The following is a 27,568-nucleotide window of genomic DNA, read 5'->3' on the forward strand; positions in this document are numbered from 1 at the left end:
TGTCCCTTCATATATCAGTAGGAATCAAATTCAAAATCAACTATTTCATGAAGATTCTTTCTAGTTTCGTGTCTGAATTAGCTAATTGCTTTATACTGTTGATGAGAATTTCTTCCACCTCAAGATAAGGAAAGAGTGTGAAAAGCGCACTGGGCCTGGTGCACAGTCTCTGACAAGTCCACTGGGCCTGACCTTAAGGTCCGGGCCCAGATCTGTCAAAGTCAACGCATAGCTATAAATATATTAAACTAAATCCAGCCCAATTATACGAAGAACGAACACAGAGACTGCTTCAATGTCCGCTGCCCCTGAGCTCAATCCAAGGCTGAGCTAAGACTGCGTACGACTTCAGAGCCATATGAAAATGGCGGTTCGCAGAGACGGCTCATTGATGAGAGACAAGTCGTCGGCTCAGTCGTGTCGCGGATCTCGAATTCTTATAGCTATTGTCGCCGGGATCCTTCTCGGCTGCGTCTTCGCCTTCTTCTATCCTCACGGATTCTTCAACTCCGATGATCGGATCATCCAGAACCGGCGAGTCGGAAAATCGGATATCCAGGTCTGGATCTTTAATTTGATTCCGTCTATAATTGCTGGAATTTGTGTTCTTCAGTATAGAAGTGAACAGAGCTTAGTTTTATCTATAGTTTATATAGTAATTGATATTTACTGATCAATTTGAGCTCAGAAATAGTAGTGAAGTAGCTCATGCAATATCTGCCTTTTTTTAATTTAATGATATTAACAACTTTTCTGTATGTGCGCGCAAAGAATATACCTCAATTTTTGTTGTTTTTTAAATGACATTAATCATTGCAATTGTTACTCTTCGTCATCGAAATCTGAATCCTTAAAAAACTCTTGATTAATTAGAATTTAGAAACTAACTTATTTTAATTGTTCGTGCTTCATTTTGATCCCGTCATATTGAACGTAACATCGGCTCTATTGGTGCAACTCTTTTGGATAGTGTGTTTAGATGGTTGGTTTAGTTTTATGTTAATGGAAATGTTGTGGTTAAGCTGCCGGCGTAGTTATTGTGGAACTGAATTTTGTCTTGCAGGGTAGCTCTTCTCAATGTGAGACATCAGAACGTATTAATATGCTCAAGGCTGATATTGGAGCACTGTCAGACAAGAATGCTGAGTTGAAGAAGCAGATACAAGATCTTACTGAAAAGCTACGACAGGCTGAACAGGGAAAGGATCATGCACACGAGCAGTTTTCGGTGTTGGGGAAACCGCACAAGGCTGGACCTTTTGGTACTGTCAAGGGGTTGAGGACTAACCCGACTGTTACTCCTGATGAATCCGTGAATCCGAGGTTGGCGAAGATCTTGGAGGATGTGGCAGTTGGTAAAGAACTCATAGTTGTACTTGCAAATTCCAATGTGAAGTCCATGTTGGAGGTCCAGATTGGTAGCATCAAGAGGGCCGGCATAACCAATTATCTAGTTGTTGCATTAGACAATCAGATTGAAGAGTTTTGCAAAGAAAATGATGTTCATGTATACAAGAGAGATCCAGACGAAGGTATTGATTCAATTGCAAAGTCAGGAGGTAACCATGCTGTCTCTGGGTTGAAGTTCCGTATCTTGAGGGAGTTTTTGCAACTAGGTTACGGCGTACTTCTCTCCGACGTTGATATAGTGTACTTGCAGAACCCATTTAATCATCTCTATCGAGATTCTGATGTAGAGTCAATGACTGATGGTCACAACAACATGACAGCTTATGGATACAATGATGTTTTTGATGAACCTGCTATGGGTTGGGCTCGTTATGCTCATACAATGAGGATATGGGTTTATAACTCTGGCTTCTTCTACATAAGACCTACACTTCCTTCAATTGAGCTTTTGGATCGTGTGGCTGGACGGCTTTCTAGGGAGAAAGCATGGGACCAAGCTGTTTTTAACGAAGAGCTGTATTTTCCTTCACATCCGGGATATGATGGGCTTCATGCTGCCAAGAGAACGATGGATTTCTATATGTTTATGAACAGCAAGGTTCTCTTCAAGACGGTCAGGAAAGATGCTAATTTGAAGAAGTTAAAACCAGTGATCCTTCACGTAAATTACCACCCAGACAAACTTCCGAGAATGAAAGCAATTGTGGAGTTCTATATTAATGGCAAGCAAGATGCGTTGGAACCTTTCCCTGATGGTTCTAATTGGTAGTCATAGCTGAAAGGAAATCTGCTCTAAACAGCAATGCACTGCTGTCTAATTCAATTGACACAGGTAGGTTAAATCGACTATCTTTCAGAGGCCAAGTCAAAGCATCTCCTTTCCCTTCCCGTGAGTTTCCTTTCAAGTTCTGGTTTTGTATTGATAGCATTAGGAACTTTGTGAGTTTCAGCTGAGTATGTCTTGAGATGACCTTTTGTTCTGTATCATATATTTATATATACACCCAGAAATCTGATTCAAGGATCCTCGTCTTCCTGTCATTGACATCTTTAAGTCATGCCGACTCCTTCCTTTTCTTGCATATGTACTTGTGTTTCTTCTGAAATCAATCTACTCATATCACTGTTAAGCTGGAATTCAGATATTGTAAATAGCTCAATACTCCCCTGTGCTGGTTCCTCCACACTGGGACCGTTAGACAACTTCTTTCTCCTTGTTTTCTTTCCTTTGGATTACTGCAAAAACATCCTAAATATTGTGATAGGCCTTAGTCGCAATGTGGATGAATATCCTCATCAGGGTCCCCAGCTTTGATAGGAAAGCGTCGAAACTGCTGACCTTGCTTGAATGTGATAACCAATTTATTAATCCTCACATAAATTCTGAATAACGGTCACCATTAGTTGAACTGAAATTAACGAATTTCTGGTAAAGGCCAAAACAAAAGCCTAATCAGTGAATCCTGGGTGCCCAATTAGGTACTAGTTCCCTGTCTTGTTTGGACTTTTCTTCTTATCCACAAAAGCACATGCATTTCTTCTTGCTTCTGTGGCTTCAATTCCTACTACCCTACTTTGTCTCCCTCATGGTTTTTCTTTCAGTTTCATAATCTGTGACCATCTGTGTTCCTTCTCAGTTCCCCCATTTATTGCTAAACCTTTCCTCTCCTGCAGCTGCTTCATAGAACACTGTTACGGCCGTACCATCAGTTATTACCCGCCAATTTTGTCATTTGAATTGTCTGCTGTTTAGCTTGTGGACAATTCGTGGTGATTATGATGGAGAGGTTTTCACAAAGAGATAGCATTCTCTTAGGCTACAGTCCTCAAATTTCCTTCATCAACTCCGGTTCTTCAACCAGAAGTTCCCACACAAACTCGGATATTGATTTCCATGATGTGTTTGGTGGCCCGCCGAGGGGATCATCCATTCAAGAGACGAGGTATAGCTTCGGCGATGTTGCAGTTACCAGTGCACCCAAGAGGGAGGATGATGATGATGATGACAATACAGGTTGGTCTGAGAAGCCGGTGTTCGGGGAAGAGTCTCAGAATAGAAGGCGGCCTCACAGTGATGACTTCTATGATGACATATTTAAAGGCAGCAATTCAGTGAGTTCTAGTCCGAGGAGGCATCAACGAGACCCTTATGCTTCTTCACAAGGTTCTCGGGTTTTAAGTCCGGCACGGCCTTTGCCGCCTAGACCTGAATCCTCTCTGGGTTCTTCACTGCCTGCCCAGTTCAGGTTTCATTTTACTCCTTTCCCAAATAAGTTGTTTGTTCTTTTTATTTTCAGGTACTTCTGTTTTATGGATTCATAATATTGCTGGATTGCTAACAAGAATATAGAATCTGTTGTACATTTCTGTTCATTCTGAATTTGTATCACAGTCACTCAAAAATAATCACGTATGCTGTCTCAGTTATTTATTCTAATTTCTCAGCCTCCCTGCCAAGTTGACCAAGGGGGTGGACTCTCCTCCAACAATTGGTGCCATTACTCGCACCACTTCACTTTCTAGATTCTCAAGCCAAGCATTCCAAAGTCCTGAAAACTTGAAAAGTGATCTTCGGTCGTCATCGCTTTGCATGAGTCATTTATCTCAGGACTTTTCTGTTACCATTGAAGGGTCCTCAAACGTGTCCAAGGATGGGAAAGATGATACAGAGGGCAGCACTTTGGAACAGGATTCTAAGAGTTCTGAAAGTCCAACTGGTAACAATCTCTTTCAGTTTCATTTCTCTATATACAAGTGGGCTAGCAAGCCAATGGTAATGCCTCTTAGGGGAAGGAGTGGTTCAAGAGTGCAAGCAACTAAAAATGAGGAACAATTAAACACTAGTGAAGATACTGATAACAAGAGTATGGCAACGAAATCACCTATATCCACTCTGCCTAGTATTGATTTCACCTCCATTGATCACCTGGTTGCAGATTCTACATCGTCTAAGTTGGAAAGCAATCAACTAGAAAATGATGTGCTTCTTGATAAAAGCACTCCCAAAACAGTAGAAGTACAGCCAAGTCGATTCGTTGAGGATACCATTCTTCCTGTAGTTGAATCTTCAGAAACTATCAGTAGCCTTTATACTGTCGAAGATGTTGCTGGTGCTACCGCTTCATGCCAGTGGCCAAAAGAAGATACCTGCTCATGCCATTGGCCAAAACAAAACACCATTTCATGCCAGACTAGTGAAAATATAGAACCTCGTTCTTTGCTACAAAAAACTGGTGAAAATCCACAGAAACAAGTTCACGCGCTCATGGAACAGCTGCACAAACCTGAGATGAAATATACTCATTCTCTGTTTTTTGATGATGATCTTAGACAAGGTATGTATGCTGTATAATGGATCAACTTCAGTTGGCTTATGTAGCTTCTCTGACACCACACTTGTCTTTTTGTATGTAGGAACTAACGAGATAAGTAATTTGGCTGATGAAAGGGAAAGCTCAGTCATAGGCACCAAAAAATCATCTGTAGATGTTGGTTCTAGTAGAAAAGTGAAAACTGAGAATGGAAAAAGAAGTTCCTTGACTAATGTTCATGTCGATAAATCTGGTGTCCAAGGCTCGCCTCAAAAGTTGGGAGACATTCTTGGAAGAAACAAAGTCAAGGGAACGGTTAAGGATTTTGTTAAAAAGTTCGGCCAAGAAGCTTCGTCAAAACCCAAAGATGGTGGTGACTTGGGAAGTCAACGCTTCAGACGGAAGGAAAAAAGTTCTAGTGAATCAGGGAATGAAGCAAGTTTAAGCACACCTATAATGCATGACGAATCACAGAATTCTGATGTGAAGAAAACATTGCCAGATGCTTCTTCCATCAAGGTAAGAAATTCAGACTGTTTTGAGTTCAATACCAAATACTAATGATATGCTGACAACACTTGCTCAATATTGATATTTCCAGATAAAAGAAGATCTCAAATGGTCAGAGAAGGAAGCTTCTGAAGAAAAGACTGCTAGGAGTGCTAGCATTATCCTTGATAACGTTCCCAAGCCAAATGTCTCAGCTTCAAATACTGGTTAGTTCTCATAATCCTGTATGAAATAATGTGTGCTACACAAAAAAGTGAAAAACTAAAGGTAATCAAAGCATGAAAGTTATTATCAATGTAGTATCAGTAACAGATACTTGATATTGCTCCAGTTCCATCTTCAACTCTCTTTTCTTAAATTGCATCATAATCTACTTCAACATATTATCTGTCACTTTGAATTTTGTAACAATATCTGTAGACTCATTCATATTGGCTTGTAATAGTCTGATTACTCAGTTGACAACTTTTTGACAGGATCAATTGCCAACTGCTCGAAGGCTAATATTGAAGATGTGGATGAGTCCTTCCATGAGACTTTCCAGGTATACGGTTGTTGCTTTTCCGTAAAAGAGTTGTATTGTATTATATTGTATCTTTACAATCATTAGGCTTTAGTTATTCCATTCTATACAAAGAATGAAGTAAACGTATTGATGGGTTCTGCATACTATGCCTGAAGATATTACGAAGTGGGAACTTCTAATTTGATCAAGCATAATGTTCTTAATGTATTCCTATCGCGTGTTTGTAGATCAAAGAATTAATTCAAGATGAGAAGACACCACCAGTAGTTGACATTAATCATGAGGACTTACAGGTATTTTAGAACAAACAGTCAAGCAGACAAACAAATGCTATTACAATTTTTTGTTCTTTGCCCTGGAGCAGTGATTTATTAAATCACATGATCCAGGTTATTGATGCTAAAATACGAAAGTGGTCAAGTGGAAAGGAAGGAAACATACGCTCACTGCTCTCTACTATGCAACATGTGAGTACTTTTCGCATCCAATCTTCGTTCGTATTTTGCTGTTTTTTTCGAAATGAACTAACGAAGATTTTGTCATTAACGTATCAGATTGTTTGGCCTGGGAGCGGGTGGAAGCCTGTACCTCTAGTTGATATAATCGAAGGAAATGCTGTGAAAAGATCATATCAAAGGGCTCTACTGTGTCTACACCCTGATAAACTACAACAGAAAGGAGCTACTTCAGAACAAAAATACATCGCCGAAAAGGTTTTTGATATCTTGCAGGTACCTACTTATAATTTCTTGAACTATACGTAATAGAGTGCTTAAACTCTTGTCAAGAATCACATGTTTCATAATATTTTCTTGTTGAAAAAAGCAGCAAGCAATGCACTTTAGTGGCTTGATACATCTTTCTTTTTCTGTGGTAAAACAGGAAGCATGGAATCACTTTAACTCTCTTGGTCCACTATGACCGTGTGATGTTGAGTTGCAATGACAGTTCAGAATTGAAGTGCACCCACATAACATGAAGATACATTTTGATTGCAGAAATATACAAATTTTTGTTTTTACTGAGATAAGAAAACAATACCTTATTGGAGCAGTCAGTTGGGCCAGCCCTTAAGTACGTGAGTCAGTTATCCGTAAAAAAAAAAAAGGCCCATCCATTAATTGTTTACAATCATATCATTGTGAATTTGTGATGTGCACAAGGGTCCCTCAACTTTGGATTCTTTCTTCTTAAGGACCTAGGAACGAATAAACAACACAGTAAAATTTTGAAATTTAACGAATTTCACTCGATTGAATAAGGCTGAAAATGGTTATAACTTATAAGTTATTTGCATCATGCTTATTTAATCCAATAGTTACAGAGTTTTCAAACAAATTCAAACGCGGAAAATCTAAACAGATAACATATTCCGTCACTTAAACTAGTCTAAGTTTAACAACTAAATTTTACCATATTCCAAAATGTGTGATACTGTGTTCATCCCTGAGTTAAATCATTACGAAATTTATTGCAATACTTGCTCGGAAACATGATAAGAGTTCACTTGAAACTTGATCAAGAGGCAAGATGTCCGTGGAGGCCTCAACTAAATACAAAAAGCAGTGGACATGAGAAGCTGTAACCTTCTGTATATGTCACATAAAAGAAACCAAAGCTGGCAATATTGTTTTTTTTTTTTTTTTTACTTATAGAGTGATTGACGCGCCTACATAGTCAATGCTGATGATTTTGATTAGTAAACTAAATGACATGATTGTAGTATTCATGAAGAGCTCTTTCTGTGCTCCCTTTCTGTGTAGTAGTATTATGAACGCTGGGTTTTGTGACTTTTGTCTAATGATTTGCTTAATCATTGTTCAGCAAATTCCTCAAATCAGATGTGTTTAATTTTAGTGCTTAGATTTGTCTAGTGCTGTTGTTTCTTTTCTGGTTTAGTCACTGAATAAAATAGTTTACAGATTAGAAAGAATTTATAATTTATGTGATGTCACTATAATATATGCCAATGCTGATTTGACACTCCATCAGCTGTTTATGAAAAATGCATCCCCATCCTCATTCTGGACATTAAAAAATAATCAAACTAATTACATTGTTTTAAGGTTAGTTAAAACCAAAGTCCCCAGTCAGATAATGACAAGACACTAATGTAACCTTCTTTACTTCAGTCTGTTTCAGCAAGTTTGAGAGTGAAGAGACTAACCTTCACCAAATCTGATTGAAGAATATACAATAGTAATTTAATTGTCCTAGTTTTTCTACTCTGTTGAATAAAAGGGCAAAGAGGTTAAGGGGGTTGAGTTGGAGTAGTAAGTAGACACACACAGTGAGATATTTCCCCCTCACTGTAAATAATAGCAGTGTCCCCTCTCACTCTCCAATAATGATATTCCCTCTTGGCCTCTAAATCAAATTTCTCTTTCAGTTTTGGGTTAGTCTCTCCATTTCTCTCTTGATTGATTTTAGGCTTTTAGCTTTTTAAGTATTTTGTGGCCAGTTGGAGGAATACAAAGAGCTCTCTCTCTCTCTCTCTCTCTCTCTCTCTCTCTCTCTCATTGCAGTTGGTCATTTCTGGCACCCATAAACACTAAAGCAAGCTGCTTGCTGCTTGGTTCTGCTGGGCTCCAATGGCTTCTGTCTTCACTTAATCTGTGAGTTCCACCCTGAAAATCTTTGCTCCCTTTTTTTATATTCTGTTTTCTCTTTGGTACTTTTCGTTCTGTGGCTTCTTTTGTTTTCTGGGTTTTCATAATTCTTTGGTTCTGCTTGGTTAGAACTTTCTGGAAAACAAAGCAGGACAAAGTGCTTTGCTTTGAAGTGTCTGTAGCAAAGTTTCAAAATTTCAAGTTCCGTTCTTGCAAAGCTTCAAAATTTAAGCTGCATTTTCCTCAGTTATTTCTCAGCAACCAAGAGCAATTTTGCTATTTCTTTTCTCAATTTGGCTGATTTTTTCCTTGGCAAGATTAGTGGTCATAATGGCTGTTCTTGTATGCGCTTGAATTTGGTACCTCTCATTTGATAATTGTGGTGAGTATATGAAGCTAGATCTGGAATTCTGATGTAGATCTTCAAGTTCATATCTATTATGCTGAGATCTGTGGTGTAGTTACCCATCATAATTGTTTATTTCTGCTACTGTGGTTGAAATTCACGTTTAGCTTTAAGTTAAGGATTTGAGGTTACTGTAGTTTTTTTTGTTGCCAACCATAATTAGCTGGAATTTTGATTTTTTTATTTGGGTTGACTAATTGCACATGTATTCTAAACCCTATTGGCTCATGGTTTCTGTAGTCTGAAGTTCTGAACTAGTCTGTAAGATATTCATCAATTCTTGATGAAATTTTCAAGCACATGAACGGTAATTATGATTTAACTCTTACTACATGAAGGCTTAGAAACTCTTTGGAACCGGTGTGCTAATTTTTACTCACAATCCGTCGTTTAAATATTTCACTAGTGAACAAAATTTACACAACAAAGTGATGAGTTATAACTTTTGACTGAAGGTATCGTGTTCACTGTTCAGTACTTGTTCAAGGATTTTTCATTTTTTTCGTTACCTATTCCTAGTCAGATTTTTTTGAATCCCAGTTTGATACAATGTATCATCTATACACCTATGAGATGAAGAAGAATAAAACAATAGAAGCTTCTTGTGGTAATATTGATCTCATACTGTTCTCACAATTTGAAAAGTACAGACTGGAGGCAAGCACTTGATATTTTCTGGACACACGATCAACAAAAGATGAAATTTGAATTGAAGAAAAGATGGAAAGCCATGGTCCCACTTCAGTTGAAAAACAAATCAGCTACGCGTTTTTCTTTATTTCCCAAATCGAAGTCGGAATTTGGTCCAGGCAAAGCACCTGTATATCTCAATGTATATGACTTGACACCCATGAATGGATATGTTTACTGGGCAGGCTTTGGAATTTTTCACTCTGGTGTTGAAGGTAAGGTCGAATGTTCTGTCTTCAATTTTATATAATGTGCTAATGAATGTTCGTTTAAATATGGCTCTGAACCATACTTCCGTCTGCTCCAATTGTAAGGATTTAAAGTTTTCGACATTAAATCTTCAATACCACAGAACAGTAGGAAAATGTGGGATATTTTCATCCTGTTCTGTGAATTGTATTCACATTTGTAACTTGGTAACCTTGTTCGGTGCAATGTTTGCTTGTTCTTTAGACTGGATGTGGCACCCCTGTGGTACGGTTGTTAAACATCTCATATCTAGTGCAAATGTGGTGCTCTTTTGTCAGATCATCTTATATCTTAGCACTCATCTAAGAGTTTGCGACTTTTGAACTTTTAGAACTGCTAAATATAGTCATCGAGTGTCTTTGCCTCCCTTCTCTCACTCTCCTTGTGTCCATTCTTCATCGATCATGTGAATCTTACATGTTGAGTGCAACTTGCTGTCATCAGTTGCTTCCCTTTTCTGTTGCTTCTTGTTCATGAAGTTCGGTTTCTAATAGTCCCACTTGCATTGTACAGTTCATGGTGTAGAATATGCATTTGGAGCACATGACTACCCTACCAGTGGTGTTTTTGAGGTTGAACCTCAGCAATGCCCTGGATTCAAATTCAGGAAATCTATCTTTATTGGGACTACAAGCTTGGACCCTATTCGGGTTAGAGAGTTTATGGAGCGCCAATCATTGAATTACAATGGTGATACGTATCACCTGATTGTCAAGAATTGCAACCATTTCTGCAGAGATATCTGCTACAAGCTAACCGGGAAATCAATTCCAAAGTGGGTAAATCGGCTGGCAAGAATAGGTATCATTTCTTCACCCTGATTCTTTTTGGGTTTGAAGTGTACAGTGTTTCATTATTTGCATTCGAATATCTACAAAGTACCGTTCTTGGGAATTTTCACGTGTATGAACTTGTTAGAAAACTTGATCATTGCTACTTTTCAAGTCCCTTGTTTTTTGTGCTCGTAGTTACTGGTCTCATTCTAGGACTTTCTGAAACGGAGCCCTGTATAATTTAGTATACCTACTCAGACAGTATCTTCATTCTGATCACTATACATTTTAGATTCATTGAAATAATAATCTGATCAATCATGAAAACAAGTTGGAGTCATGCACATATTATCTCACCTTTGTCACAGCAGTCCAACATACATGTAAAAGAGTAGGTAACCAAAAGCCAAATTAAATCCATTCCATTTTATTTCTATTTGTCAGGTTCGATATGCAACTGCATACTTCCTGAAGCGCTAAAGATTTCTGCTGTACAACACGACCCTAACAATCAACCATATGATAGCGAGAAAAGGAGTTTGAGAAGTGCCTTCAGTTGCCTGTCTTCTATCTCAATGCGGCAGAAGCAATTGTCATCATCTTCATTGTTTCTACAGTCACCCTTGAAAGGCTGCTTGCCTCCGTGGGAATTAAGAAGGTCAAACAATGGTTCCTTGAAAGAAAGGTGAAAAAGAGATTGCAGGATTGCTGTTGGATGACCAACCTCCATGACCTTTGTTGAGGATTTGTTGCTAAATTTTTGTGTGTCTGCGTTTGGAGAAGGCTGCCATCACTCAGATTGTTTTAGCTATCCCACGTTTGCATAGTCATGTTTACAACAATCATAACTATGGTTTGCAGCTACCGAATGTAAGAGAAATTGCTAATCAGTTTCTCTGTCTCCCTATATTTCTTCATTTGCTACTACTTGTCTTTCAATAGTTTAGAGGTATGCTCCAGTTACCTCCAGTGTAAATTGTCCAGTTAACTTGGGTTAGTATGTCAGCCCCGACAAATGAATCTCTCTTATTACCAGAGGATTTAGCCTCTAATGTGGAACGAGTTAATTTTAGGACATTTACCAATTATAAAGTTGGGATTGAAAAAAATATTTCATAGTTTGGTAACAAGGATAGCAAGCAATCAAATACAGATGGAATCAAGATGGGGGACTTACAAACCCGATCAGATAACCAAGGTAACTCAAATCAGTGATAATCTGTTACTTAATGCATCCAGAAGCACGATACCAAGCCTCTTTGCAGACACTAAGCAAGTTAGTGATTGCAGATTATGTTGAGTACAAACTACAATAATAGTTTCATCTATATGTGCGCTACCATCATAACTACCGAGTACCAATTTCACTGCCTTGAGATCAAAGTTGCACCGTCTACAGCGCCCAACGCAAGTCTGTAGTCATCCGCAGCCGAGACGTAACTGAAGAACAAAGTTCACCAGAAGAAGAATGGAGAGCTCAAAGTTTACGAGAGGAATATCAAAGTTTACCTAGAGCGTAAGGAAAATTTGAGACCACACTTGCGAATGTCATCTAGAAGGAAAGGAAAATTTGGGGCAGGTAACTTGCAGACGAACCCGGTGGAGGGGTTCCATACATAAAAGCCAGACACCGTCTCCGGGGAAACAAAGTCCATGCAACTTTAGTGCATGATTTCCACTTTCGAACACTTCTATGCCTTGTTGCGATAGTTTTGACTGCACCCTAAAAATGTCCCAGTGAAGCACCTCCATCTTAACATGACATGTATTTATACAAGGAAATGGCTGCTGTGATCATAAATTATCACATAAGGAAGAACTATATATATTGGTGTCTGCCTCCATGATAGAGGCGGGAGCAAAAGAAAGAGGGATGAAAGATCTAAATGAAGCAGAAAGCAGGAGATCGAGGTCTAGGGTTATTCTGATGGTCAATAAGAGGACGAGAGATGAATACTGGGATCGATTTCTTAGGGTTTTTATAAGCTGTTAGTTGGGTTTGATAACTTTGGTTAAACACTTAAACCCTCTTTGGCATTTTTAGAAGATTTAACCAATATTATGTGATTAACTTACCCTTTTGAAATCCTTATATGATGATTATTGCTAAGATTTTGGGATCTTTAGATAAAATTTCATATCATGGGATTATGCAACGAATATTTTTGCGAAGATTCTGCTAAGTTTTTGGGATCTTTAGAGGCCAAGTTAGGACTCTTGAAGTGGGAATGAAAACTTTAATTTTAATTCTTTCAATTTTGCTCCCTCTGTTTCGCTATAGCCAAATATGGCTGTCTATATCTCCACATGGAAATCTGTCGTATGAAATGATTTTGATGACTTGAAAAACAAAATAAAAAAGAAATTAAGGATATACTACTTAATAATTACCGTATTTATACAAACCTAATACGGTAAAATGGCCTAAAACTGAACGCGTTCCATGAGGGAAATGAGTCATCTTCTCTAGTACTACAATTTATGTATATTCTCGACAGACTTTGTTCGTGTACACATTTTGACATAATCAGGGACGGAGAAGAGAGGGCACCATTGCTTTGACACACATATGAACCTGCATAGTTTCATATAGCTAGTTTCATGCATGATCCTAGCTCTGGCATTTCAAAATCAGGTTCTATTACCTGTTTCGAGGGATTAAAGAATTATTAGGGACATGTATATATAATATGTAGCGGGAGATTTACTTAGTAGGAAGTTTTTCCAATGTACGTCTATATTACAACACAAAATTGCCTATTATACAACAAAGTATAACGTATCACTTCGTTTGTATTTGGATCATATATATCAGAATTTAAAAAAAAGTGTTATACTTCTCCCAGAAAGCAATAGCCAGTTCATTTGATTACAAACTAAACTCATCGTATTAGGTGGGAATGGGATAACGAAGATTTCTGTTTGGAAAAACGAAATTCTAGAAGTTTTATCACGGTTGTGCATGTTTTACGTACCAAGCTATCAGAGCCTCCAGCGGATTGCATTGACCTTTCATCCCAAACTAAATAATCTTCGAATTCCCATCCATTCCATTGTTCAAAAACGACACCTACAACAACTTTATTATACGAAACTGATTTTGCTGTAATGACTAATTAATCCGAATATGGAGAAATCTGGTTATTTGGATATGGCTGAGGTAAAAATCCAGTAGAATAAATACCCCACCCCCTCCATCAATGTAAGAAAAAAAACACTGTCTCAGTCATATCTACTCTCTGCACCAACAAGTTATCTCTTTTCAAATTCTCCGGCCAACCTAATAAAACATGGTAGTTGATAGCAGGGTGAACTATCCGGAGCCGTCAAGCTCCATATCAAAGATAGTCTTGGTAGCCTCCATCGCTGCCGGAGTACAGTTCGGCTGGGCGCTTCAGCTGTCGTTACTGACGCCCTACGTCCAGCAACTGGGGGTTCCACACAAGTGGGCCGCCGTCGTCTGGCTCTGCGGCCCGATCTCTGGCTTGCTGGTGCAACCCATCGTCGGCTACTACAGTGACCGCAGCACTTCTCGTTTCGGACGCCGCCGCCCTTTCATTATCGCTGGGGCAGGGCTTGTTGCAGTCGCCGTTTTCCTTATCGGTTATGCCGCCGATATTGGAGTCCGTGCCGGCGATTCGTTGGAGAAATCCACGAAGCCAAGAGCTGTGGCTGTCTTTGTTGTGGGATTTTGGATTTTAGATGTTGCGAATAACATGCTGCAAGGCCCATGCAGGGCTCTTTTAGCCGATATTTCGGGCTCAGACACACAAAAAATGAGAACGGCAAATGCTCTCTTCTCGTTTTTCATGGCTGTCGGAAACATCCTCGGCTACGCTGCCGGATCGCTGAAGGGTCTTCACAAAGTATTTCCCTTCACGACGACCAAGGCATGCGATATTTACTGTGCCAACCTCAAGAGCTGCTTCTTCCTATCAATTTGTTTGCTTTTGGTACTCACTATCTTGGCCCTAACTATAGTGAAGGAAAGACCATTAGACAAAATTGCTACGGAAACTGAAGAAGGAGGGTTGTTGTTCTTTGGTGAGATTCTTCGTTCATTCCAACAGTTGAAGAAGTCCATGTGGATCCTTCTTCTGGTAACTTGCTTGAACTGGGTGGCGTGGTTCGGATTTTTACTATTTGATACTGACTGGATGGGCAAGGAAGTTTATGGCGGAGTTGTCGGCAAAGGAAGCCTTTATGACATGGGAGTCCGGGCAGGATCACTTGGTCTGATGCTCAATGCTTTCGTTTTAGGTGCAATGTCACTCGCAATTGTTTATTTTGCTAGAGGAGTTAACGGCCCTAAAAGGATTTGGGGAGTAGCTAACTTTTTCCTAGCCATCTGCCTCCTCATGACGATAGTGGTTACCAGAATGGCCGAGAACAATCGACATGCATACGCCACAGTTGGAGGAGCTGAACCACCACCGCCTCCTGCTAGAGTTAAAGCCGGTGCGTTGTTGATATTCGCCCTGTTAGGAATTCCCCAGGCTGTCACCTTCAGTATTCCTTTTGCAATGGCATCTATCTTTTGCAGCAACTCCGGAGCTGGCCAAGGTAAAACGTCGTTATTGTGTTCCTGATTGAATAACGTAACGTAACTAATCATGTACGTGAAATTAACTGTACAATTTGTTTTTAATAGGGCTTTCTCTGGGTGTGTTGAATATAGCCATTGTCATACCACAGGTAATTAACATATTTTAGAATTAATGGATATATAATCGACAATTGTAGCGTTATTCATCGATTGGTCTATGAACTAATGAATGAATATAATTCTCAGATGTTTGTATCAGTTATAAGTGGACCGCTGGATGCTTCTTTTGGTGGAGGAAACTTACCGGCTTTTGTCCTCGGAGCTATTGCAGCTGTAATTAGTGGAATCCTTGCTTTGACTGTTCTGCCATCCCCTCCGCCAGATCATGATACTCCAGTTGTTGTACCTGCTGGATCTCATTAGTCCAAATTGAAATTTTTTTTTTAATTTCGTTGAGCTCAGAATTAGGACAACTAATTGTATTGCTCACAAATGAGCAAATTACATGCCATGAATCTTCAACGAAACTTGTTTGTCTGAGTGATGTCCCAACGTACCATTATAACGCGCTCATATTTTGTAATCTGTTTATACAACTTTATTGAGTAATACACAATAGTTAAAAGTAGCGGAACCAATAATTACCCTGGTTACAAACGTAACACCATCATAATCAACTCGCTAACAAGACCGAAGTGGCCGAAGTGTTAATTCGAAGTATACACACACACAATTATGTTAATTCAATCATGGTATTTGAGCTTCAACAATTTGTGGGAAATTCAATAAAAATAAGATTATTTATCGTTTGCACATCCACGTGTACACTAAAGACAAATAAATTTAAAATTTTATCCATTACATCTGAAAGAAAATATCCCAAGACAGACTAATGAATAGTATTGAAACAAATGGATCAATGGAAACCGGCAGCTACATTTTCAGTTTCACGATCAGGTGGAGGAGATGGTAGAACAGTCAAGGCCAATATTGCACTTATTACTGCGGCAATGGCTCCCAACACAAACGCGGGCAAGTTACCACCTCCGAAAGCAGAATCTAATGGTCCACTTACCAAAGAAACAAGCATCTGCAAATACATTATTTCATTAAGAAATCGACTGATACCATGATGCTACAATTAGATAAACGGTACAATGTAAATCATAATTGAATGTGTATGCTTAACGCTTACCTGTGGTATGACAATTGATATATTCAAGACTCCCAAAGAAAGCCCTACAAAATCAAAAATTGATATGGTTAAGCAGTGTAAATAAATAATTTGACCTAATTAATTTGTATTAATTAAGTTCACCTTTTTCAGAATTAAATATAAAAACAAAACAATTTTAAGTTTTTACCTTGTCCTGCACCAGAATTGCTGCAAAATATGGAGGCCATGGCAAAAGGGATGCTAAAGGTCGCCGCTTGAGGTATCCCTAACAACGCAAATATAATCAATGCACCGGCCTTAATGTTAGCAGGGGGCGGCGGCGGCTCAGCTCCGCCAGCGACACCGGAGGCATGTCGATGCTTCTCAGCCAACTTAGTGATTGGTATTGTCATAACAAGGCAAATGGCTAGTATAATAGTGGCCACTCCCCAGAGTAATCTAGCCCCATTAACCCCACGAGCCAAGTAGACAATAGCAAGAGACATTACCCCTAACACGACAGCGTTTAACATGAGCCCCAGTGAACCAGCCCTAACTCCCATGTCGTAAAGGCGCCCTTTCCCGACCTCACCTCCGTACACCTCTTTCCCCATCCAATCTGTGTCAAATAATAAGAAGCCGAACCATGCAATCCAGTTCAAGGAAGTGACCAAAAGCAAAATCCACATCGGCCTATTCAACTGTTTAAAAGCACTAATAATCTCTCCGAAGAACATCACTCCTCCCTCGCCCTCACCTTTCTCCTTACTACTAGGAATTACTTTCTCATTTACGGACACCATTATAAGGATGGTGAGTATCAAGAGTAGAGCAATGGATATGAAGAAACAGCTTTTAAGATTTGCACAGTAAATATCACAGGCTTTGGTTTCAGTAAAAGGAAACACCTTGTGGAGATTCTTTAACGACCCAGCAGCGTAGCCTAGAACGTTGCCGACAGCCATGAAGAAGGAGTACAAGGCGTTGGCCGTCCTCATTTTCTTTGTGTCGGAACCGGATATATCGGCCAAAAGTGCGCGACAGGGCCCTTGTAACATGTTGTTGGCGACGTCCAAGATCCAGAAACCGACCACAAATACAAGGACGGCTCGAGGCTTCGTCTTTTTGTGCAAGGAATCGCCGGACCGGACGCCGATATCAGCAGCATATCCAATGAGGAAGACGGCGATGGCGACAAGAGCAGCACCAGCAGCTATGAACGGTCGTCGGCGACCAAAGCGAGACTTGCAGCTGTCGCTGTAGTAACCAACGATGGGTTGTACCAGCAAACCGGAGATTGGCCCGCAAAGCCAGACGACGGCGGCCCACTTGTGTGGAACTCCCAGTTGCTGGACGTAGGGCGTCAGCAACGACAACTGAAGCGCCCAGCCGAACTGTACTCCGGCTGCAATGGAGGCCACCAGTGTTATCTTACTTATCGAGCTGGACTTCTCCGGCGAGTTCATTGCCTCAACCTCCATCTTGACTGCAACAAATATAAGTTTTGGAACCTAAACTGATCAGAAAATTTGAAGATGGATTAAATAGATATGTCTGTGAGTTGGTGCGGGTTGGTCTACATATGAGAAGGTTTTTCTAAAGAGGTTTTTCTAGAGAGGGTTGTTGGGATGAAAGCTTTGGCAAATCGTTTCAAGTTTGAGTTATACAAAGCCGAATCGAAGGGGGTATATATTATGGTGCATTTGCCTGATCCAGTTTCAGATTTCTCCATATTCGTATTAATGAGTCAATATTCTGTGAAATTCAGTTTCCCAATAGTATCGTTTTCCCATAATAGCCGATAATGAATGGGGGACGACACCCAAGATTTTCAATTTCGGATTAGATAGGAATTTGCTTGGTGGTTTGTCACAAAAATAATGGAACTTCCAAAAATATAATGAACACACCTAATGGTCCTAATCAAATTACTGGATCAGGATATTTTGTCTTAATTAGAAAAGGAAATTCCAGCCAATTTTTCACTCAAGGGGAGAAATCTTTGTGCTTGACTGCCAAGTTAATACACGCGGTAGCGGTCAAAATACAAATAATTGTTCATGCTCAGAGGCTCAGATTATGTATCCATGGATAAAATTGTCATAATTCTCGTCGTAAATTCTTCACAATCTACATTAACTTCGATGACAGTGACATCCGTAAACATTCATGGAATCGGATCAGGATAATGAGGATATAACTACGGGGTCTAAGTTTAACTGATGGAACTTCAAATAAATAACAATCAGAAGGGACGCACCGGCAATGAAAGAGGGAGACGATTGTGATTACAATTTGAACAACTTGGTAACTTGGAAGGGAGAAGTAAATTGGTTCACGTTTTTACGTGGTAATACGAAAGAGTGGAGCATGTTTTTCAAAACGAAGAAGTAAAACGAATCTTCCCTTACCCCATTAATTACTCACATTTTATTATCTTATTCCATCTATTCGTAGGACTTCACTGCATGAATTTGGAACCAATCAACGACTGCTATATTGCTTTTCTATTTGGGAACTTGAACACAAACAAGGAAAAAAGAAAACAAGAGAGCAAAAAAGGATTGAGCAGTCAAAGAATCAATCTAATTTGAGGAACAAGTTCTAAATTTTCCAACCAAACCTAATCTATGGACATATCATCAGTACAATGTATACCAACCCAATAATGGTGGGTTAACCTACCCCTATTCATCCAATAAACTGATGGAGAGACATACTGACATACAACAATCACAAAAGCCCAGCCCACTTCCAACTCCACGGCAACGCATCAGTAAATACAGGTTCTGACAAAAGGGACTACCCTCTACAATCCATGTGTAAATTAGTTTTCCCTATAATGAATTGTATCATAGAATGAATATAATTACAGATGGCGAATCCGAATTAGCATTGGCAAAACAAACCTGCAGGAACATGAAAGAGATGCTTCAGATCAACAGGTGCAAAGTTTCTGGAAAGGGGTTACAAATGCATTTAACAAAGTAATGATGCAAACATCAGGCCAACACCATATTCAATATACTCAGATAGGACAGGACAGTTCCCATAGGTATGGAATTACAAGTTAATAAGGGCACACCATTGGCTTTTTTATGTAATGGCACATCTTTACAAGTCAATAGCGATTATTACCACCCCTTACTGTGGCTGTGCATTCATGAACAAATACCAACAGAAACTAAGAAACTCAACTGCCACTAGATATCATTTGGGAGTGGGTGCGAGGCCATGAAATTTATCAATCGTCTTTCTGATGCAAAACACTAGGATGGCAATTATTACCATTAAGCGCAGCATGATATACTCGCTTCTCCGCAAGTCCGATATCCGACAGTGTCATGCTACCCTGTAAACACAAAACACAGATGTAACCAGCAATCTAAAGCTACACTGGCATCATATTATCTTTAATGTTGAGCTAATCAAGTCACATGCAAAGATCCTCAGCATATACTCTTTTAGAACTAATACCTCACTGGCCATCAATCTTCTGACATTATCAGCATAGAATTTTGGGTCATCCTTTTCTTCTTGTGAAGGGTAATAAACAGGTAACCTTGTGACCTCTATGTGATTTGCAAATTGACAGAGAAGAAATATCACATGTCGCACCTGAAATTAAGAGTGAATGAGTGAGTCAAAATAGCATCCCAGAATACTGCATGAGAAAAGATATAATGATATATACATAACTATGACTATACAATCCAACATTCTTTTTGAACAGTAGCACTGACTGCAAGTTCTGCTTCAAACCAGTGATTCATTAAACCACTCAAATAACAAACAAACATACTACAGAATCCCTCAAGACTTACTGGACAAGGATAATGTGAGATGCATTCAGTAACTTCTCCAAAACCAAAAGTCCATATATTTTGCAATATTAATAAGAAACTCACCCCAGATATTGAGTCCCAGGCAGGACTAAATCTCTTGTAAGGATATCTAAGAATTACTGGAAGCACTGGAGCTTTAGCCAAAAATGCTCCTGTCTTGAATGGCAGAAGAAAGTCCCCATTTGTAGTAGTACCTTCTGTAGAAAGATGAAACATATAATAAACAAAGCTTAACATTAGACAAGCAATTAATTATACACATGACAACAAAATGCAGTTCTGCTAGAACATGAATAATAAACTAGTTCCTAAGGAGAAAAAATAGGAACACTTTTGGCTAAAGCAATTAAGAATGAAGAGATTGCATCAAATCCTACCAGCAAGAGGTCAACACATGTTCCACATACTAATATTCCACTACAAGTTACAACAGGGGAAATAGACTGTGCAAAGTCCTTATCAGTCTAGAAGTTGAAACAATTCAAACATTCTAGTTGTCATATGAAGTCATGAGTTTTTTTTTTTTTTTTTTGCAGAATGAGATTTCAGATACCAATAGGCACTAAATTGATGACGGTATAGTTGTCACATAAAGGTCATTCAATTCATGGGAGAAAGGATTAGTGGTAAAATAAAGTTTTAAGAGAATAACCTGGGAAAAGCATAATTTGTGGTGCAGATTTATTCTGATGTGCTTCTCGAACTCTATCTGTCACAACACCTGCAAGCCACAGAGCAGGTTCAGACAGGGAATATACAGACTACTATTCGATTAAGGATATGTTGAGTATAAGACTTCAAAAAAGAAATTGCCATATGGGATAACCAGTAAAACAAACACAAGATCAGGTTCATCCAAATAGCATGGAAATGAAACAAGCAAGGATGCTGCATAGATACAGAACCACATGGGGAACATATGGGAGTGCATGAAAACTTTTCTTCGAAGTTAAGCAGGTTGTTTCAGCATAAATTTTAAACTTTCATCCATTATTCAGTATATCATGTACAAGGTTCATATGATGCAGTTCACTTTATACATAACGTCTGGTAATTACACAGATTTTGGTATATCTAACGTCAGCTATTCGGTCCTTAAAATTCCGTGTTAATAATTATAACTGTTCACATTTAAAATTAGCTGGTGCTAACATTCACGATGTACAACTTGGATTATCATAAGCTGCCATAACTACTACACACACACACACACACACAAAATCACAACAAATTGCAAAGAAAATTATACCTGCAACACCCTTAAAGTTGGATGATTTTGACTCCCGCTGAACATAGACACAACCGAGGCACTTGCTGTCAAAAATATGCATACGAAAATTTGAATTCCCTTTACCTCCCTTGATACCATAAAATGAACACTCTACATGATACATGAACATCTACTGGCTTGGCGATGACAATCACATGCTTAGCTAACAAAAAAGGACCAAGCAGTTACGAATTTTACAAACCTGATGAGGCCAACTAGAGGAAGTTTAGCCACCGATCTCTGCACCAACAAACAAACAAAAATCCAGGATGACACAATTGACAGAAAAATTCAACTCAATCTTGGCACAGTAATGTGATAAAGCTTAGCACACACCTTAGCAACAAAGCTGGGAAAGGAAGACGACATGTGATACAAGATATCCAAATACGATACATGGTTAGATATAATAGCTCCAGGCTTCTCAGCCTCCTCACCCTCCTCCTCTTTCCCCTAATTAAAAATCAAACAACAAATTTTCAGTAATTATAACAATTTACAGCTTAATTTTTTACAGAATCACTGAGAGAGAGTTACCTCAGGCTTGGATTGTTCAGCGGAATCAGGTATTCTATAGGTTTCGCTGATCCAATAAAACCCTAGAACGAAAAGCATGACTCTGGATAAGGATCGGCCGCACCAGACGATCACCGCGCGCCTCCATCCTCCCATGTGGGCATAATCCTCCTGCTCGCCCTCGTCCTCGTCTCGATTCGGCGACAATCCAAGCGTGCAAATCCGGCAAATCAAGTAGTAGAACACAAGCAGCGTCATGATGACGACGACGCGGATGGGGACGAGAGTGACGACCGCGACGCCGAGGAGGAGCTTCTCCTTGAACGACAAGTCGCCGCGCCCCATGGTGCCGTAGGCGTCGCTGCGGACGTAAGCGGCGCATTTCTTCTCCAGCTCCCGGAGCTCCTCGGCGGAGACGGAGGGGGCCGGGTCGGGCTTGAGGAGCGGGCGGTTATCCTTACCGCCGTCGCCGCCGCCGGGGGGCTTGGAGGCGGGTTGGGAATTGAGGTCTTTGAGCTCGGACTCCATGATTGAAAAGAAATTAGGGGGAGGGAAGGAAGTGTGTGACTAATAGTGAAGGGGCATCGAAACGCAGCGTATTGGGGGGGAAGGTGTAGATCTGGGGTTTTATTATATCAAGTGAGTAAAATGGAGAGGGAAACCAAATTGGAATGGAATAGGAGAAGCATTGACATTGAGAATTTGAGATTGAAATGATGAGATGCAGCAGCGTGTGGTTTAAGCCATTTAAGGGATTTTTGGGTGCAAACTGGAAATTCTAGGAGCTGCTAACATATCCGCGTGTCACTGTCGATTATTGTAGAATCAGCACCAACGAAAGAAACCAAATTAATTTTGGATGTAGTTGTCACTAATTATCTATTCACCGAGTTCACAACAAAGTTCTAGGAAGCAGTTGGTGACCTTCATATGCTGCACTAAATTTTGTTGAACATTGTAAAACAATTTGAGAACTAAGAGCTTCCAGTAGTCTCCATTGAGGACATAGTTTTCAGCTATCAAAATAGTGGCACTTCCATACCCTTTTGCATCGGCGAAAATCACATGCCCTTCACTGTTTCTGAAAGCAAATGCTTCTGATTTTTCTGAAGCAGACATTATTTGGACGAATCCATCAAAATTGATCTCGACAACGTTGTGGTAAGGAAGTAGTCATCTTAGTAACAATAGGTTATGAAGCATGTTCAGTCAGTAGCAGTGGCAATCATATCACTAAAGATAATGTCATTCCTTGTCTTTTAAATCTAAAGACATGAACACCATTGACTATTTACTATCAATGTCAAGGTTCCAGATATATAGAAAGTTAAAACCAGCCATCGACTAATAGTCTCACATATTAGAAGGATCTTACTCCATACAGACCATACTTCAATGTAATCATGGTAGGTGCATCAAGGGATATTTGTTCTATGAGGAATGAAGGAGGAAGCGCTCCCCTTTGGGATAAAGGGATAATATGAATAATGTAAAGGGAGTGATATAATATTTTGGACTGGTTATTTAGGTCTGGGATTGGCTTAAATCGCTTAATGGATATTGACTTAGATTTGAATAGGATGTCCTTATAAAATGTCCGGTTAATTTATTATACATCAATGTATGTTATATATCCAACATCCAACGGTTGACAACTGATATTATTTTTCTAACCCCACTCACAAAACAATATCAATCGTTGGATGTGAGATGTATAACATACATTGATATATACTAGAATTTTCTTAAAATGTCAGTGGTTTTACTAGGAGGATAATGAGAATTGGGGCAGTAACTACAAATAACAACAGTTGCAGCATAAAAGTCACTCCAGATATACTCTATCAAACAAACACAAGCTCCATCCTTGACTCACAATTAAGGCTTCTGATTAGTTGACATTGTACCAAGTACTCTGAGCAATTGATCAATTCTGATTAGTTGACATTGTATCAAGTACTATGAGCAATTGATCCATTGACCTGACAGTAATCAATCGCATACATTAAACTGCTGAAAATAAAGAAATTCTTATTAAACCACTGTATTTCTCATCCTATAACTACCTAGTTTTATTCCTGAGAAATGTTATAATCTAAAGCTGTAACAACCTCTTCAGGTGTGGATTCCACATGTATCTCCTAACAGTAACAGTATAACAGTTCTCAATTCCAGTACCCATACCTCTTTAAAAATGTCACCAAAGTCAGCAAGAAACCCAATTCTTATGAGTGCTGATCAATGCCGATAATAGCCCTGCAATCGACACAGAAAGCGGCCCCAAGAAATGCCCTTTTCCGTCACGAATGTCAGCCACGGCCATTAACGCATCAGCCAAATCCTGAACAACAGAAAACCGCTTCATCAGCTTCTTCTCAATCAGCTTCCCCAGCCTCTCCTTCTCCTCCTCACACTTGATCCCCCTCGTAATCGCAACTTCAATACTCATCTTCACGCGCTTCTCCTCCTCCTTAATCCGATTTAAATCCCTCATTTTCAGGGAAACACTCCCTAAATACCCGACGAACTCGGCCCACGCGCTCATCAGCCCCAGCCTCCGCGCGTGCTTCTTGTCGATCAGGCCCGATTTGACGAGCCACACGAACTGCTCGACGAAGAAGTAGACGCCCTCGCCGCCGTAGGCGACGATTGAGAGGAAGACGTCCTCGGTGGAGTCGAAGTGGGAGCTCCGGAGGGCGTTGACGTCTTGGACGAACTTGCCGAGCCGGAAGGCCTTGCGGCTGACGCCAACGCTGGACTCGAAGCTCATGAGGCGGTGAGTTAGGGTTAGGGTTTCGGGGAGGGCCGACGAGGTGAGTACGATCTTGGCGGCGTATCTGGATATTTTGAGAAGCTTGTCGACGCCATCGCGTTTTGCTAAGTAGGCTTCTAGGTGGTTCAGGAAATCTTTCTTATTTGGTTTTGATTGGATGATTGGGGTTTCCTTATTTAGTAAGGGAGTCGCTGGTTTTGGTTCCATCGGAGATGGAGTTTGAGAGAGAGAGAGAGAGAGAGAGAGAGAGAGAGAGAGAGATCTTATTAACGACCTCCCTCGGGCGAACGACGCGTTGCCGCGGGAAGCTGTTGTCCACGTTATTGTTTTGCGTGCCAACGATGGACGAAGCCCACAAGAAATAATTGTACCCAAATTGAAAGCCCGCCAAGGGTTGATGCCTCAGTTGAATCTTGTGTTGGCTTTTTTTTTTCCTTTTTTTTTTGGCAAAATAATATTTTGATCTCACTAATAAGGGAGAGTGATCTCACTAATCCGGGAACATTGGAACATTATGAAACGCCTGCGGTCGTAGGTACTCAACTAACATCTAAGTCTAGCGCAATTATCATGTGAGAGTAGTTAAGACCCAATAACTCAAGATTTTCTACCTTAAAAGTCCGATAGTATCTTAAATTGAGCTTTATGATGACCCATATTCTCTAATAATTGACACTCCGGCGACATATGTGTTAAGCATAATCTCAATACTTAATACTAAACAACTTATCAATTATATGTGTTGTGTATGATTTGCAGGTAAGACGGGTAATAGAGTTATGATCGCTCTATGTTTGTTGATAAATGTCTCACTAAAGCTCAAACTCTTTCTAAGAAATTCCTGAAGAACACAAGTTATATGCGGGTTGATCACTCAGTATTTACTTCTGCTAGTAATTTCTTGTCAATCTCGCAGTTTCACTTTCTAATTGTTGTTGGCTTCAATATGATGTAGGGATTGGAAATGTCGTTGCAGAGAGCTTATGCACGCGGGGTTACATTTTAAAGCCCAACTTGAATTGATGATCGAGGGACATTATTCGATCACCATCCTTTACAAAGATGAGCACTTAATTAATCAATTTACACCAGACCACTTTAATTAGGGGCAACATAGATATAACTCACTTACCACCAAGTGTTCATGTAATTAAACAATTAAAAGCAATACAGTGACTCAGTGAGGAAGTCCTATGCATTATCTTTAGTTTAAAGCATGAACAGATGACACATTCCATACAAATCTGAAGTTAAATTAATAATAAACTCGACTCAAGATGAAATGACAAGCAAGCAAGCTTGCCTTGTGAAACTTCCTTATTATCAGCTTGGGCGACCAGATATCCACCGTTCAGACCTTGGAAGAATAGTAATTGATCTCTTCAAATAGGCGCAGAGAGATCCTTCCACCGTTTGACCACTCTCGAAAGGGACTCGTAAGAACAACCACCACTATCCAGCGCTTTCGCCGCACTCTCTTGTAGCTTCTTTGCTTTGCTTCTTATCACCTTCCCTTCTTCACCTTCCATCAGCAACCTCACCACCCTCTCAATCTCCTCCCTCCCAAAAACAGTATCACCGTCACCCCTAACCGGCTTCACTGCCACTCCAATCTCCTCAGCAAGCATAGTCGCATTGGCCCTTTGCTCAGCGTATAAAGGCCACGCAATGATCGGAACCCCATACGTCATGCTCTCCAACGACGAGTTCCACCCGCAGTGAGACAAGAACCCTCCGGTGACCCTGTGCCGGAGAAAAGCTACTTGACTGGCCCACGAACGCACAACTACCCCTCTTCCACGTGTCCTTTCTACGAAATTCTCCGGCAAATAGGCCTTGGGGTCGTTCACATCCCCTCCCACGTTGAAAAACGTTGCTGACGCACTCGCGTCGCTCGGCTTACGAACCACCCATATGAACCGCTGCTGACTTAGCTCCAGCCCCCAAGCGAACTCGATGACTTGCGCGGCGGTCATAGTCCCGCCGCTGCCTGGCACAATGAATAAAACGGAGTCTTCAGGCTGTTGGTCTAGCCAGGCCAGGTATTTAGCGTCAACTTTGGTCACTTCCTCGTGCTCTTTTATCAGCGGTCTGATCGGGTAAACGGGAGGAGTGAGTATTTTCTGATAGAAAGGGTTTTCTCTGATGGCTTTCAAGGGTACGGGTTCGAGGTCTTCCCATGTGTTCAAGAAAATACCGGACGCCTCACACAACCGACGAACGTGACCAAAGTAGTATCTGTACTCGTCATTCTTCCGGTTTCGAATCTGGTCGAGCAGGTCTTCAGTTCGGACCGGGGAGCAACCAGGAACTTTAACCGGTTCAGGTAGATCGATGAACTCACCCTCCACTTCACGGTCCATGGTTGGGTGGTAGAGTGTAAAAGCACAAAAAGCAGCTGAGGGAGTGAAGAAAGAGTAGACTGGAATAGAGAGTTGTTTGCCAACGTCGAAACCTTGTGTGCAAAATACGTCAATGATGAGGGCTTTAGGCTTTCCCAGCTGGATCAGGACTGTATCCAAGCACTTGAGGCTTTCCTCTACGATTACGCCGATACGGTGCACGATAAGCATTTCGTCGTTGACTAGGGAGGACACGTCGGTAGGAGGGAGGTCGACGACGTGGAGACCGGAAGGGAGGGAGGTAGAGTGGAGAAGGTCGGTCTGAGCAGTGGAAGCTTCGGTGGTGATGTTAACGAAGCTGACGCGGAAGCCGTGGTGGACAACGAGGCGCTTTGCGAACTCAAGGAGTGGTATGATGTGCCCCATTCCAGGGCTGGGGAGGACGGCACCATGGTGTTCATTCAGGCTATAGGATTCAGCTAAAACCATGCTGAATAGTCGTAACTAGGTTTTCTGATGAGAGTTGATAGAGTAAGGACTCGAAACGAAAGCACAAAAAAATTGTGTGTTAACAACTCGTTATATCACTTCTAGTTCTATCACTTCTTACATAAGATATAGCTCGATGTAGATTGA

At 40.4% G+C, this 27,568-nt stretch overlaps 8 protein-coding genes across 12 annotated transcripts; 4 read left to right on the forward strand and 4 right to left on the reverse strand.

Moving 5' to 3' along the window:
- The first annotated feature begins 155 nt into the window (after positions 1 to 155).
- On the forward strand, positions 156 to 2,547 carry LOC126782848 (arabinosyltransferase RRA3-like). Its single transcript, XM_050508176.1, has 2 exons — positions 156 to 559; positions 1,064 to 2,547. The coding sequence occupies exons 1-2, from the start codon at positions 359 to 361 to the stop codon at positions 2,177 to 2,179; spliced, it is 1,317 nt and encodes a 438-aa protein (XP_050364133.1). The 5' UTR covers positions 156 to 358; the 3' UTR covers positions 2,180 to 2,547.
- A 480-nt stretch (positions 2,548 to 3,027) lies between these two features.
- On the forward strand, positions 3,028 to 6,939 carry LOC126785380 (J domain-containing protein required for chloroplast accumulation response 1). 2 transcript variants are annotated; one of them, XM_050511053.1, is made up of 10 exons: positions 3,029 to 3,656; positions 3,856 to 4,127; positions 4,347 to 4,745; positions 4,825 to 5,240; positions 5,323 to 5,437; positions 5,708 to 5,775; positions 5,985 to 6,050; positions 6,147 to 6,224; positions 6,312 to 6,488; positions 6,640 to 6,939. In XM_050511053.1, exons 1-10 carry the CDS (start codon positions 3,187 to 3,189, stop codon positions 6,676 to 6,678), a joined length of 2,100 nt encoding a protein of 699 aa, XP_050367010.1. In that variant the 5' UTR covers positions 3,029 to 3,186; the 3' UTR covers positions 6,679 to 6,939. The 2 variants fall into 2 exon arrangements, with proteins under 2 accessions (XP_050367009.1, XP_050367010.1); XM_050511052.1 differs by having other exon boundaries at positions 3,028 to 3,656; positions 3,856 to 4,745.
- Positions 6,940 to 8,107: 1,168 nt separating this feature from the next.
- LOC126785381 (deSI-like protein At4g17486) lies at positions 8,108 to 11,536 on the forward strand. Its single transcript, XM_050511054.1, has 4 exons — positions 8,108 to 8,372; positions 9,423 to 9,677; positions 10,225 to 10,512; positions 10,929 to 11,536. The coding sequence occupies exons 2-4, from the start codon at positions 9,470 to 9,472 to the stop codon at positions 11,171 to 11,173; spliced, it is 741 nt and encodes a 246-aa protein (XP_050367011.1). The 5' UTR covers positions 8,108 to 8,372; positions 9,423 to 9,469; the 3' UTR covers positions 11,174 to 11,536.
- A 2,238-nt stretch (positions 11,537 to 13,774) lies between these two features.
- On the forward strand, positions 13,775 to 15,453 carry LOC126783773 (sucrose transport protein-like). The gene is made up of 3 exons (XM_050509304.1): positions 13,775 to 15,047; positions 15,136 to 15,179; positions 15,277 to 15,453. The coding sequence occupies exons 1-3, from the start codon at positions 13,775 to 13,777 to the stop codon at positions 15,451 to 15,453; spliced, it is 1,494 nt and encodes a 497-aa protein (XP_050365261.1).
- A 493-nt stretch (positions 15,454 to 15,946) lies between these two features.
- On the reverse strand, positions 15,947 to 17,667 carry LOC126783795 (sucrose transport protein-like). The gene is made up of 3 exons (XM_050509332.1): positions 16,395 to 17,667; positions 16,226 to 16,269; positions 15,947 to 16,120 (listed from the first exon to the last, which is right to left on the reverse strand). Exons 1-3 carry the CDS (start codon positions 17,665 to 17,667, stop codon positions 15,947 to 15,949), a joined length of 1,491 nt encoding a protein of 496 aa, XP_050365289.1.
- Positions 17,668 to 18,737: 1,070 nt separating this feature from the next.
- Positions 18,738 to 22,651, reverse strand: LOC126783084 (lysophospholipid acyltransferase LPEAT1). Of its 4 annotated transcripts, none has more exons than XM_050508480.1 (9): positions 21,839 to 22,646; positions 21,638 to 21,754; positions 21,504 to 21,541; positions 21,281 to 21,345; positions 20,684 to 20,752; positions 20,095 to 20,228; positions 19,664 to 19,804; positions 19,475 to 19,538; positions 18,738 to 19,095 (listed from the first exon to the last, which is right to left on the reverse strand). In XM_050508480.1, exons 1-9 carry the CDS (start codon positions 22,343 to 22,345, stop codon positions 19,076 to 19,078), a joined length of 1,155 nt encoding a protein of 384 aa, XP_050364437.1. In that variant the 5' UTR covers positions 22,346 to 22,646; the 3' UTR covers positions 18,738 to 19,075. The 4 variants fall into 4 exon arrangements, with proteins under 4 accessions (XP_050364437.1, XP_050364435.1, XP_050364436.1 ...); XM_050508478.1 differs by having other exon boundaries at positions 19,385 to 19,538; XM_050508479.1 differs by lacking the exon at positions 18,738 to 19,095 and having other exon boundaries at positions 19,189 to 19,538; positions 21,638 to 21,745; positions 21,839 to 22,651.
- A 1,177-nt stretch (positions 22,652 to 23,828) lies between these two features.
- On the reverse strand, positions 23,829 to 24,827 carry LOC126783085 (peroxisomal membrane protein 11A). The gene has a single exon (XM_050508481.1). It carries the CDS (start codon positions 24,795 to 24,797, stop codon positions 24,024 to 24,026), a length of 774 nt encoding a protein of 257 aa, XP_050364438.1. The 5' UTR covers positions 24,798 to 24,827; the 3' UTR covers positions 23,829 to 24,023.
- Positions 24,828 to 25,972: 1,145 nt separating this feature from the next.
- Positions 25,973 to 27,421, reverse strand: LOC126784499 (anthocyanidin 3-O-glucosyltransferase 5-like). The gene has a single exon (XM_050509963.1). It carries the CDS (start codon positions 27,419 to 27,421, stop codon positions 25,973 to 25,975), a length of 1,449 nt encoding a protein of 482 aa, XP_050365920.1.
- Between the last annotated feature and the right edge of the window lie 147 nt (positions 27,422 to 27,568).

Source organism: Argentina anserina, chromosome 2 (genome assembly GCF_933775445.1).
Source record: "Argentina anserina chromosome 2, drPotAnse1.1, whole genome shotgun sequence".
Classification (NCBI taxonomy): domain Eukaryota; kingdom Viridiplantae; phylum Streptophyta; class Magnoliopsida; order Rosales; family Rosaceae; genus Argentina; species Argentina anserina.

Coding starts and splice junctions, on each gene's coding strand:
- LOC126783795 (XM_050509332.1), bottom strand. CDS start 17,667: ATGGAGGTTGAGGCAATGAACTCGCCGGAGAAGTCCAGCTCGATAAGT. Junction 16,270..16,394: donor CAATTCTGGTGCAGGACAAG/GTAAAAACTTAA, acceptor TTGATTTTGTAG/GGCTTTCTTTGGGAGTCTTG. Junction 16,121..16,225: donor TATCAATTGTCATACCACAG/GTAAGCGTTAAG, acceptor ATGTATTTGCAG/ATGCTTGTTTCTTTGGTAAG.
- LOC126783084 (XM_050508478.1), bottom strand. CDS start 22,345: ATGGAGTCCGAGCTCAAAGACCTCAATTCCCAACCCGCCTCCAAGCCC. Junction 21,346..21,503: donor CCTCTAGTTGGCCTCATCAG/GTTTGTAAAATT, acceptor TATTTTTGACAG/CAAGTGCCTCGGTTGTGTCT. Junction 19,805..20,094: donor CCTGGGACTCAATATCTGGG/GTGAGTTTCTTA, acceptor TCTTAATTTCAG/GTGCGACATGTGATATTTCT.
- LOC126784499 (XM_050509963.1), bottom strand. CDS start 27,421: ATGGTTTTAGCTGAATCCTATAGCCTGAATGAACACCATGGTGCCGTC.
- LOC126783085 (XM_050508481.1), bottom strand. CDS start 24,797: ATGGAACCAAAACCAGCGACTCCCTTACTAAATAAGGAAACCCCAATC.
- LOC126785381 (XM_050511054.1), top strand. CDS start 9,470: ATGAAATTTGAATTGAAGAAAAGATGGAAAGCCATGGTCCCACTTCAG. Junction 9,678..10,224: donor TTTTCACTCTGGTGTTGAAG/GTAAGGTCGAAT, acceptor TGCATTGTACAG/TTCATGGTGTAGAATATGCA. Junction 10,513..10,928: donor AAATCGGCTGGCAAGAATAG/GTATCATTTCTT, acceptor TCTATTTGTCAG/GTTCGATATGCAACTGCATA.
- LOC126783773 (XM_050509304.1), top strand. CDS start 13,775: ATGGTAGTTGATAGCAGGGTGAACTATCCGGAGCCGTCAAGCTCCATA. Junction 15,048..15,135: donor CAACTCCGGAGCTGGCCAAG/GTAAAACGTCGT, acceptor TGTTTTTAATAG/GGCTTTCTCTGGGTGTGTTG. Junction 15,180..15,276: donor TAGCCATTGTCATACCACAG/GTAATTAACATA, acceptor TATAATTCTCAG/ATGTTTGTATCAGTTATAAG.
- LOC126782848 (XM_050508176.1), top strand. CDS start 359: ATGAAAATGGCGGTTCGCAGAGACGGCTCATTGATGAGAGACAAGTCG. Junction 560..1,063: donor TCGGAAAATCGGATATCCAG/GTCTGGATCTTT, acceptor TTTGTCTTGCAG/GGTAGCTCTTCTCAATGTGA.
- LOC126785380 (XM_050511052.1), top strand. CDS start 3,187: ATGATGGAGAGGTTTTCACAAAGAGATAGCATTCTCTTAGGCTACAGT. Junction 4,746..4,824: donor TGATGATGATCTTAGACAAG/GTATGTATGCTG, acceptor TTTTGTATGTAG/GAACTAACGAGATAAGTAAT. Junction 6,489..6,639: donor AGGTTTTTGATATCTTGCAG/GTACCTACTTAT, acceptor GTGGTAAAACAG/GAAGCATGGAATCACTTTAA.